We start from the raw sequence: 12,571 nt of genomic DNA, 5'->3' as shown, positions 1-12,571 counted from the left end.
GGCTGAAAGAGCTTGTAAGCAGGACTTGGACTTTTCAAGTGTGGGATTGGTAAAGAAGCTGAATACTTCTTCTGCTACTGGCAGGACTAATTTTATGATTCAGTGTTACAGATTGAACTATTCAACAATGTGTAAAATAGCTGAAATGACATCATCTGAACAAGCTGCAGCACATAACATGAAGATGATTATGATATAGCCTGGGTCCTCTCCCAGCGGTGTCAAAATAAACCAAAGAGCTCCACACCTCCCACAGAAACCCGCATACCCAGTATGTTTGGATATAGCTTCTGCTCGCTAACTGCCTCCAGTCATTATTGTCTCACTCTCTCCCTATGGCTCCCAAAGCGGAAACGGTGACGGTGGGAAGGAAAGGGGTCCATTTCTCTCGCTAATGTTCCGACATTGTCTGCAAAGTGATTCCATTTGTATGAATAAACATCAGCGCTGCAATTCTTGCATATTGAGCGAGGAGGGGCCCATTGTCCCCTTTCCGTTGCCGAGAGCTGCACATAATTAGCTTTACAACGGAGCGGCCCGCTTCTTATTACCATCATTATCAGCATCAGCATAACAGTGGCTGTGAACGCATCATGCGCCTTTTGTTTTGTTGCCCTGTCATGCACTATTTTGGGGCGACTCGGACAATTTCTAGGACTTTCTCTGAAGTACATCCTGCGTTTAGGTATGCACTGTTATGGTGGAGAACACTGGGTGCAGTTTATTTCAGTTCTCTTGATCTGATGGGTTTTTTTATAATCTTAAAGACAATTTTACAACATCTCTGTTACGTTACCTCTTTAGATGTCTGCATATGATAAAACATCCCACAGAAAATGCGCACATTTCTTAGGAACGCAAAAGGAAATGCACAATTACAACTAGAGTTTGTATCTTGGCTAAACTAAACACTAAACACGAGTCAGAAATAATTGGGTGTCTAAGATGCATTTCCAGCACATTAATACGGTAATACGGGGGTGGGGGGGTCACATATATAAACTGCTCTAAACACATGGCAGCGTTCCCGGTGTTATGCGTCTTTTCACAAAAGGCAGTTACTGATTCACTGTCTTATAGGTGCATACAAATGCGTGCATGCTCTAAATCAGCAGTCGAGTTGTATTTCTCTTTCATTTTTAACTAATTACGTGGCTATTTAAGTCTCATTGTAGACGCACAGGGTAAAACGCACCAGGTTTGTTAGTGCAGCAAGCTTCCATGTGATGAGGAACAGGTGGTGTGTGTGTGTGACTGAATGGGAGGGAGGGAGGCACATCTGCCAGGCTATCATGCTCACTGACTGAATATTCACACCTCCCAGTCCTACCAGCAAACAGGATGCGGTCCCCAGTGTGACTGTGTGCTGTGTAGTCAGACGGACAGATTTAGGGGGAGGGGGCTGGTGATACCGTTCAACGACCTGCATTTATGACCTGCGAGCAGGGGCGTCTGACAAACACGAGCAAATACACAACACGGCGATGGAGAGTAAAGTATCCATATGTGTCCATCCAGCTGCATCATTACACCATTATGGATGAATTACAGCCGATTACCCCCCCCACACACACACACACACACACACACAAAGCATGTCTGAGCGCAAATGTTGACCATGCCATTTTATTGATGTCACATTTGAGCTTGTCAAAATCTGTCGGTGCATGTTTTTCCCATTTAAGCGATATTTCGGGTTATTGCGCGCTCCTTGGAGAGATTAGGGCGCTATTGTGAAAAAGGCAACACTGTGTCTGCTTCTAATTTCGCCCTGATCAGGATCGTATTTGGCTCAGAGTCATAAAACTATCGATTTTATTGAGCTGTAATGTTTCGTGGCATGACTTCAGAGTTTATTCTTCTTGTTTTATAAGGGAAATCATCTGTGAGTAATAGAAAACTATGATGATGATAAATGATCCTCCCATATTAATGCGTGTCCTGCATGACATTCCCAGTCAGACTACCAAAATCTTGCTTGGAGCACCTCATCATTGAAAGAGCGAGTGTTTACCGAATGAATGATTGCATCAGATGCAGGAAAGATGTAATTTCATGTTTTTTTATTTTTTTTTTTTTTACCATCTACTGTTTTATAATGAAATAGAGTTTCGATCTTAACAGAGCGTCTGGACGCCTCCAATACACAAAACGCGTTGCCGTCATTATCCCAAAGGAGGTGAAAGTGTACTGGGATTTGTTAGCTCCAACAGACAATTTACCATCCAGTCTGCTTAATGAATCACCGTGCAGCGCAGAACAAAAGCGTCGCTTATCATCCTATGATGAAGTGCAAACAGGCCATCATCGACTCCCATTGCTGGAGGGGGGGAGAAGGGCGTGAAGCCCTACACCTGGATGGAAGTGGCACCCACAGGCCACATAATGTGACACATGCCTAAAAAATAACACCTTGCGCTCGCACCTTGGCCTGCACTTCTGGCACAAAACCAATTAGATTTGCCTCATTTGTACAGACCTTTTAATATAGAGTCACAGCAATGAGTAAACTATCTGTGGATACATAGATTTCATAGATTTTTAAATTAAAGAAAAGGAAATGCATATGATTGGCCATCCCTTGGTTCCCAAAGTGGAACTTGGAGACTTTAATGGGAACAAACTGCAAACTTTCTCACTGTAAATGCACATCTTCTTGAAATTATATTGTACATAATCCTAGAGGAGGTTACACAGAACAGTACACAGTGAGCTTGGCATCATAACAGGTTATTATTACCAAAATATCCAATCCATCACTCTTTTATTCCAAACATCCGCAGCCAAATAATAAGCTTTACCTTCCCTGAACTCTCTGAGATAAATCACCCATGAGCACCACTACAGTAATGTAAACTTGAACCACAGAGCTTGTTCTGGCCCCAAAGGGACCATTGTGAGGGACAGCACTGTTGCTCAACCACTAAATGTTAAATGTGATGGGAACATTTCCCAGATCTAAATATGCTCTAATAAATTTCACCTGTTCATGTTACAAAGTTCTACAATGGTCACAAAGATTGGCTTTTGGCATCAAACTACAATTCAAAGTCAGACACTGTAAATCATAATATGGGAATTTAGTGGAACTAATATTTAATCATTAAGTATTGTTAATTTCTAGTGAATGCAACTTTGAAAGCTTAGTTTTCAATTTCAAACTGCTTACAAACAGGACTTTTGCTGGCTTGAGAGGCAGCCTGGGAGGTTGTCTCTCTACTGACTGGTTGAAAATGGCTTCAACAGCTGCAGCTGAAAGACTCTTTAGAATGAGAAATGTGAAAGGAAAACTAATCTGCTTGTGTCGATTCATCTTAATGTCCTAAGTTTACTGAACTTTTCTTAGCATAACCAATTTTCAGAACTCATAAAACAAACTGAAATAACTATTCAATCTAAATTCAGTTCACTCATTTTAAGGCAGCAGAGAAACTTCTGAGCTAAACCTAAAATGATTTACAGTGTAATAAATGGGATTTTAAGTAGACCTGTCTAGGTAGGCTTTAAAAGCCAAAGGAAAGCGTTTGAGGTCTAACAGAGGTTTGCAGAAGGTCAGGACAAACTGAAACAGGTTGTCTGCAGGCATTTCAGATATTTTCATTTGTTTCTGTTAAATCACTTATGTCTCAGCTCCAAACACTTGAAAAATCTGCAGCGCAATGAGCCACAGCAGCAGACACTCACACATTCCTTACTGTACATGATCTGGAGATTCCCACTAACTCTTCTTCATGGGTGTCAAGTGACTACAACATAAGGAGCAGACTCACTGCTGCAGAATGCAAAACTCAGAACATGTAGAGGCCATAAGACAAACAACCAGACATAAAGAAATAAGGGAGCTTTCAGAACTGATCAACACCTTCACCACAATAATAATAAAACATTTTGTTTGCATTGTACAATAAATTAAGAAATAAACCAAGCAAACTAATAAAGTAGACTATCACAGTTGGCCAGGAAACTAAACCATGAAAGCAAAAAATATATAAAAAGTCAAATCATAATAATATCTGTAGGCCTGGGTATATATAGTCCCCATATAACAAACTTTAAATGTCTGTGGCCTACGTTTTAATCAATAAAAAAATGTCAAAATTTGAGTGTGGTGCTATATATTTAATACAAAATAACTGTGAAAAAAGCAAAATATATTGTTTAGGGTTTAATTTAGCTTCTCCTTGTCCTTGGAATTTGTTTTGGTAGAAAGTGTTGTGAAGGTTTAGGCACAAGATAAATCACGTTTCCATATCTTGAGCTTTAGTGAATTGATAGGGGTTGATTTCCCTTTCCATCGCCGACACCCATCCCCACCCCACCCTTCACCCATCCCTCCCATCATCTCTCCCCCTCCTCCCGGTCGGTGGCTGCAGGAGGCTGTCAGGGAAGCAGGCTATAAAACAGAAAGGGTCGGGACTCTGAGGAGGAAAGACATACTGTACAGTGTCTAGCTGTCTGAAAGTGGGATGATCCACAACTTTAAAACACTTGGCTTTAAGCAGGAAACGATACTTTGGTTACGGTGTAAATTAGGTCGACAGTGACTTTATAAATTAGGCTTCTCCACATCGGAGGTTAGTGGGAAACATTTCGAGGAGAAAGTGAAAAAGGGAGCTTTGGGATGCTGGTTCCTCGCGCGCTGCGTTCCCTGCTGTGCGTACTGAGCTGCGCCTGGCTGCGCACCGGAGCGGCCTCGAGGCTCAAGGCTCCGGCTCTGCCCATCCAGTCAGAGAGAGAACCAGTGCCCTCCAAAGGCTTGTCAGGTAAGAGAGCCGGCTCTATTTGGAAGTTATTACGGTTTTATTTCATACGAATCTAAACATTCCCGTCCAGTTGAGGTACCCAAAAGAAGACAGTATCAAAATCCGTCCAAAATATGTAATATTTAAAGTGACCAGTGCTGGACAAGTTTGGTCTGTGTGAACGTAGAATGACTATATGTTTTATTTGACTTAAGAAGAGCAAGTTTTGAATTCGACTAACATTCAGTACAAGCAGCGTAATTATTATATTATTATTATTTTATTATTATTACTTTTACCAACAACTTAAAGCTAGTTAGCCCACCTTTCCATAATGTTTTGATGCCAAACTATCCAAACAAATTTATATGATCTTACAATTATGCCGCATTTTAGTGAACACTGTTGTTGTTGTTGCCTGTTGTAGTGTAACTGTAAGTTTAACATATGCATATTTTTCCGGATAAAGCGAAAAAACTTTGAATTACTCGATTTTGTGGCGATGCTCGGGGTGTTCTGGACAGAGCCAGGCTATGACCTCGTCATCAACTGAGTTCAGCCGCTTGTAAGCTGCATGCAAAGGTGAAGTGGACAATAATCTGACTTAAAAACAGTCTTCCTGACTTCTCCTAGTGTCGTAGCATGAGTTAGGCTACAACCCCAACTTTCGGGAATTTTCAGTGACTCCTTAAAATGTTCCTCAATGTCTGTGTTGCGTTAAACTAGCTGCAAACATATGAATCATAACCGCAGTGAATGCCATTTGATTTATGTATGAAAGCCCCCATGTACAAAGATCACTGCGGTTTTTTTTACAAGGTAACTCGGGAGTTTAGAACTGTGGGAACTCCACGTTAACCACCGTGTAATTCGGTGTTGGAAACTGTAGAAAAAAAATCGACTTTCCATTACAAGCATTGCCTCTTCGCAGATGATTTATTTCAACTCAGCAGAGACCGAAGTGGCAGGCAAAGCGAGCGGCTCACAGTTTGGCTGCCTTTAACTGGAGTGGACTGTTTAAACGGTGCAGTCACTTTAATGAAGGAATAATGTGAACCAGGTTGGTCACAGTGAGCCAGGCGTTTGGTGTGTGTGCGCGCTCACCACACACACTGCTTACAGGCTCTTATCCAAACCAAAAATCACTGTAGTAACTCACCGTGACTAACACTCAATTATGATTGTAATGATAACAGTAAAAGCTATTTCTATGTCCTGTAAACTCAATATAGTGCAGCCCTATAGGCTGGAATCGAACAGTGACTTCTAAAAAATAGTTATAGCGCTACTGTATTTGAAACAGCACTAGAGTGTCATTTATTTATGATTATTATTATTCTTAATCTGTGGGATTTCTTTAGGAAAAGGGGCTTTATTTTCATGGTCCATCTGATGTGGATGTGACAAAGTCATTGTCACTGTTACATTTCTAGCCTGATGTGCTGGAGTGAAGAACCAAGCAACACCGTGTTACTGTGGCTGGTATTAACAATAATTTTAGGTTTGAGTTTATTGTGAACCGGCTGCACTCTGAAGCATTTCCCCTTCCTATTGCTACTTATTTTATTAAGCCTTTAACAAAGCTTGGCATGCATTGCTTTGTGTTTCTGGGAATCTCTGATCATCTTTCAGTGGAAAATTGAATGTCTCCCATGCTTACTCATGGATCATTTAGATGAGACAGAATTGCAAGGTTGGGTCCCAAAAATCATGAGGCATCCAGGAAGTTTCAGTTGTTTCCAACGTGCCTGGGCAGTGAACTATGCAAGATTTATGTGCTGTAAAAACTATGAAAATGGGGTACAACAGTCCAATCTGCACAGTCTGTTATCCCACAGTCTGGAATACTTTCTCTTGCTCTTAAATGTCAGAAACTTTACTTAAGTCAGTTTTATCTTAAAGTGCCTCAACTGAACTCTGTTTTGTTCCCCATAATAGCACAAGCCTCATATATAATCATGTCATTTCATTTAGTTTCTAATCAAGGCTGCCTCTGGTTTTGAGAGAGCCAAAGCATTGCGATCATACTGAGTGTTTGACCCTGAAGACAGCCATGTGTAATCAGCCGTGTTTGTGTTACAGGATGCTCATTTGGAGGCCGATTCTACTCTCTGGACGACACATGGCATCCAGATTTGGGTGAGCCCTTTGGTGTCATGCACTGTGTCCAGTGCCACTGCGAACCTGTAAGTTTTAGTATCAGTGTGAATCCTCTGTGCAGCAGCAGGGTGAAGCAGCCATAACTCATCAGAAAGGCCAGATTCTTTACTGCATGTTTTCAGATGAACATTTGGTGATGTGTCTGTTTCTCTGGCAGCAAAAGAGTCGTCGTGGCAAAGTACTGGGGAAGGTAAACTGTAAGAACATAAAACAGGACTGTCCAGACCCAGACTGTGATGATCCCGTCCTTCTGCCAGGGCACTGCTGTAAAACCTGCCCTGAAGGTATGTATCAAACTGACCCCATCTCACCAACACCTATCTCACTTCATCAAAGTTGTTTTCTGTTTTTTACTTTTTGCTGCTAATTTTAGCTGCTCTAGAAATAAGAAACCCAAGCACAGCTTTAATCACTAAACAAACTTTTTTTAAAAAGTAAAAATCTCTTCCCCTTTGCTACAGCAGTGCCCTCGTTCCTACAGTTTTGTTTATCCTTTATTTGAATCATACCTCTTGCTTTCCTCTCCTCCTCCATTTTCCCAGTTGCAATCCCAGTTTTTTATTTATTTATTTTTTTCACCCCTGGGCCAACTGGTTAGTCTTCAGAACAGCTGTTGGATACAGCGAGCAGGTCAATTGATTTTCCATTCAGCCACGTCCAGTGGACATCTTCTCTCTAACCAGCTACAATAAAAAGCACCACCCATCCACTATTTAGCCTCATTCACGTATTGTTGCTTACACACAAAAACTTTCACCTTATTAAAGAATTAGAGCTCCCCCGCACATGCTCACACACTCACAGGGTGGGTTTTTAAGCTGTGCTGTTGTTCAGCAGATTGGGTGTTTTCCTATGCCATGAGTGCCTGGTAATGGAATGGAAAGTAAAGGTAAAGCACTGTGGGGACAACACTGTGCTCTGTGTGTGTCAAGAATTAGAAAAGGCTCATGACTGTGCATGTGTGCATGTGTTGTGGTCAAGGTTTAAGGAAAAGGTTGAGTGTGTTTGTCTTAGCTTTGGCACCAAAACAGCTAGTATATTTGTGTAAGTGATGGAAAATGATGTGTGTATGTGTGTGTTTATATATGTGTATGTGTAATGACTGCTGCACCTGAGGCTACACTATTGCTAAGTGGGGAGAAGTGAGAGTGACACTACCCAGAGCATGCCCAGTGGAGCAGAGGAGTGAGAGAGTGAGGGAGGAATGATGAGATTTGAGATGTGTGTGTGTGTGTGTGTGTGTGTGAATCAGACAGATTCACACACACACACACACGCACTCAAACGGTCTAACTCACAGTCTAGCTGTTCTGCTGAGTAGACAACCTTGGAGAAATAAAGTTTGTGCAACTAAGAGGCAGCCTGTGGATTTCTTTCTCAAGCTCAAGCATGTGCATTTGTATTTAGCTCAGTGAGCACTGCTGCATGTGTCACTGTGTATGTTTATGTGTGTGTGAAAAACAGTACATCAGGGGGCACTGCGGTTTGTGTGGAACAGCAGCTCGTTGTTGGGATTGCACACCAGTGACACTCCCAATTCTACTTATGCCATTCAGCTGCAAGAGACTCCACTGGTTAGTTACCTCTGGCTGAGAGAGAGGAGTGAGAAGGACAGAGAGACTTTCAGCTTCAGTACTGGATTGAATTGCCCCTTCTTCCAAATTATTATTTTCTTCTGTATTCTTTACTTGTCTTGTCAAACCATAATTTGTCACAGTTCCTCTTTGACTCATTATGTCCACTCATTTCAACCTCTTTATCCATAATTGAAAACATAATCAATAAAAAACAAGAGGGCAGCTGATGCTTTAGTTTTATCTGTGCACCAGACTAATTGTATAACATCTACACAACTCTATGTATTTAAATTACTTTTTAAAAAATAATTATTTTAAAGTGACCTATGTGTATTCAGCAGGTATCTCACTTTATTTAACTATTTTTTTCTTTCTGCAGATAACAGTGACAAGAAACAGACGGACTCTGTGCTGGACCCCTTTGAGTATTTCCATGAGAAGAGCAAAGAGAAGGAGGATGACCTCCACAAATCGTACAATGACAGATCCTACCTGAGCTCTGAGGATGTGGGCCCTGAGGAGAGCCGCACTGGTGAGTAGGAGCATCTGTAGACACACCACCAACACACACACAAAGCAGAATTTAACAGAATATAATAAAAAAGAAGCACCAACATGTTAGGCCTAAATATAACTGCAAGACCATTTGAAAATATGAATTGCACATAAATCAAAGAGCCTGTTTTCAGGACTTCACATTCATGCACATCCACGTGCAGGCCGTTTAAAAGCACTATGAACTACTATGGCAACTTTTTAAGAAGGCATGTATCTGTCTTCTCTCTCCTCCTACAGACTTTATAGCGGTGTTGACAGGGGTGACAGACTCATGGCTGCCCAGCTCCAGTGGAGTTGCCAGAGCCCGCTTCTCTCTGACCAGAACCAGCCTGGCTTTCTCCATCACATACCAGAGGTAAGACACCCAGTGCAACACTGGAGAAATACCTCCTCCCTTTGGAGGAGTTTGTAGCTCTCTTCTTCATCTCATCAGATGAAGCAGCATCACTGCTCCTGCTGCTGTAACTTGTCAGCTCTTCTCCCGTTTACCCCAAACAAAGTAGCAGATTTAAAAGATGTCATGATTTGTCATGTTGTTATACCAGTCAGCATTAAGAAGTAGCCAAACTGAATTGTAGAAAAAAATTACTCGTGATGTGAGAATACATTGGGTAATATCTTTTTACGTTAAAGTTTTCTCCCTCATTTTGCAGAATGGGCCGTCCCAGTAAAATAGCCTTCCTGGATTCAGATGGGACCACAGCTTTTGAGTACAGGGTCTCCAAGGGACAGTCAGACATGGTAAGACATAAATAGAACATCATCTCTGCTCTTTCCTCTGCTGTTATTATTATGTGTCTGTGTATTTCCTGAGAGAGAGAGAAATTAAGTGCTGGTATGATGAATGCTCTCTCCGTGACCGTGCTCAAACCTCTTCTTTCTTTACTCACTCTGCAATAATAAACGATAAACAAACTCGCACACACACACAGTGACTCTTCCCTTCTGCTTCACTGCCTTTTTATAAACACCAGAAACTCAGCCTGATTGCAGTAAACATCAACACTCACTCACTCATAGGTAACATCAGGGAGAAACCACCACCAGTTCAGAGTTGTACAACTCTAAGTGTAGTAAAGGGCCAATATTATCCTGATTAATCAGTAAACTGACATGTTGGTGTAACAGTACCCATGCATGCATGTCCACACACTCAGTAATGTCTGATTCTATGATTTCCTGCCAAAATACACAAGTCTCCTCATTCCATTTCAGACTCCAACACTGTTCAGTGAACCAGCAGCCCCCTAAATACAGGTCTCAGAAATTGGCCTATTATTATTTTTAGATAAATGTCAGTGTCAAACACCAGAGGACCTTAGAGAAAACACTCCACACTGGAGCACAACTTTGGGAAAGACAGAATTTTTCACATGTTACATCACTGCTTAGCAGGGGGACATAGCACCGCTAATTAAAATGGAGATTACCCCTGAACTCTGAGTTATGAGGAGCCGGCACACTGCCACATTTCTTCCCTCTGCTCTCAGGGAGAAGTGGTGGTTTTATGTTGAAGGTCTGCAGCCTCGGGTTGAGCGCACAATCACATGGTTTGATGTATTTAGCAGATGTGCATAGTGTTGTCTGTCTGTTTGAATGTGTTTGCCCTTTTGCCTACTTGTACAATTGCAAGAAAAAAAGCAATGGCACTGTTTGCAGTTTCCTGGTTTTCTGCATAAATTGGCCATGAAATGTGATCTGATCTTCAACAAAGTAACACATATCAACAAACACAATATTTCTAAGCTGATAAAACACAAACAGTCATGATTTTTCATGCCTTTATTGAACACACCCATTAAACATATAGAGTGATGGTGGAAAAAGTAATGGCAACAATGCTGCTTCTGAACAGCACGCTGACGATGATTTAGTGTTTTTGTAAGTCAAGGTAGTTCTAAACCACACCTCTGTTCTCGTTTAATTGACTGGACTCCAGGTTTGCTAACACCTGACTCCAGCTGATGTTTAGTGACATCAGAAGTCTCGTGTTGCCATTACTCTTTCCACCATCACTTTGTATGTTTAATGGGTGTGTTCAGTAAAGACATTAAAGATCATGACTGCTTGTATTTTATCAGCTTAGAAATATTGTGTTTGTTGATATTTGTGACTTTGGTGAAGATCAGATCACATTTCATAACGAATTTAGGCAGAAAAACCAGGACATTGCAAACAGTGCCATTACTTTGTATTTTCCATCAGCAACAAAAATGTGAATGTGTTTAGACACTTTTAGCCCAGTTATGGTGTGATGTCCATCTTTACCGTGACAGTGTTCAGATTACCTGTCTGTGTGTGTTTAGATCTGTGGAATATGGAAGAACCTAGCTAAACCCCTAATACGACAGCTGCAGTCTGAGCAGATGCGCATCAGAATGACCACGTTGATGAACAGAGGAGAAGAAGTGGAAGGGAAGATCATCAAACACAGAGCACTGTTTGCTGGTGTGTGTGCACATGGGATATTATATTGTAAAATACTCATGGCTTATTATATTTTCCTTCAGACATGCCTAAGCTTTTGTCTTTGTGTTGTAGTACACAACAAACTCAGTATTTACAGAACAGCAGAACTGTGTACTCATGTAGGCCTATTTTAAAAAGCCTTGCCTGGATTAATGTAGATAAAATGTGCGGATTTGTTTATGGAGAAGTATTTGTATAGAAGTCCTGTAAGAGAATACAGGTACTCAGTGTGGTAATGTAAATGTGTCTTGTGTACAGAGACATTTAGTTCAACTCTGACCTCCGAAGAAGAGAATTCAGGCATGGGAGGCATCGCCATGTTGACACTGAGTGACACAGAGAGCAATCTTCACTTCATCCTCATCCTCCAAGGCCTCATCAAAGACAAAGGTGAGAGGGGAGGGATGAGGAAAACAACAACGGGAAGAGGCATTGCTAAAGTAAAAGTCTTTGGGGACATGGGGACACAGAGATGGAGAGAAACTAGAATGTTGACAGAATAAATGAGAGTTCAAAGCATTGGGATATTTTTCCTTCCTTAAACAAACACCAAATTTACAATCTTCCTCCGAAATGACAGGCTGAGAAAGAGCACAGGCACTTATTTATCTGAGAAAATAAAAGTCAAGAGAAAACTGTCGGGGCCAGAATCAATGTTTGGGACAAGTTCAATCCATTCATTGCTATAAACTGCGCTGTTGATGCTACTGTAAACCATGGAATCTGAAGGACTGATATTAGCTAAATATGGTAATCAGAAAACTGTCTCTCTATCCACAGATCCCCTTTTGGTGCCTATCCGGGTCCAGCTTGTATACCGCCAGCACATCCTGAGAGAGATCCTTGCCAACATCACCTCTCATGTGAGTAATAACACACATTTGCTCCATGTGGACTTTATGGGCTCATAACAATATTTGGAATTTTTATCTTCACATTTGGAAATTATTGAACTGCTTAAAAAAAAATTGTGCTGTGAAGATTTTTTCAGAACAGCTGTTCAACAATTGAAGTAGTTGTTAGGAAACGTCTTATCTGAGGAGGAGAAGCGTTGTTGTTGTTTGT

At 41.3% G+C, this 12,571-nt stretch overlaps 1 protein-coding gene across 1 annotated transcript in view; it reads left to right on the top strand.

Annotated features, from left to right (window-relative positions):
• The first annotated feature begins 4,435 nt into the window (after positions 1–4,435).
• Positions 4,436–12,571, top strand: part of chrd (chordin) — a 16,555-nt gene continuing 8,419 nt past the window's right edge. Inside the window, exons 1-9 of the mRNA XM_020586945.1 lie at positions 4,436–4,763; positions 6,825–6,928; positions 7,060–7,186; positions 8,859–9,011; positions 9,275–9,392; positions 9,691–9,778; positions 11,344–11,485; positions 11,765–11,896; positions 12,287–12,369. Of these exons, the coding sequence (XP_020442601.1) occupies positions 4,622–4,763; positions 6,825–6,928; positions 7,060–7,186; positions 8,859–9,011; positions 9,275–9,392; positions 9,691–9,778; positions 11,344–11,485; positions 11,765–11,896; positions 12,287–12,369 (1,089 nt within the window). The 5' untranslated portion in view covers positions 4,436–4,621. The remainder of the gene's footprint in view (positions 4,764–6,824; positions 6,929–7,059; positions 7,187–8,858; positions 9,012–9,274; positions 9,393–9,690; positions 9,779–11,343; positions 11,486–11,764; positions 11,897–12,286; positions 12,370–12,571) is intronic.

This window comes from Monopterus albus, unplaced genomic scaffold, assembly GCF_001952655.1.
Source record: "Monopterus albus unplaced genomic scaffold, M_albus_1.0 scaffold8.1, whole genome shotgun sequence".
Lineage (NCBI taxonomy): Eukaryota > Metazoa > Chordata > Actinopteri > Synbranchiformes > Synbranchidae > Monopterus > Monopterus albus.
This window is presented reverse-complemented; position numbering and strand designations above follow the sequence as displayed.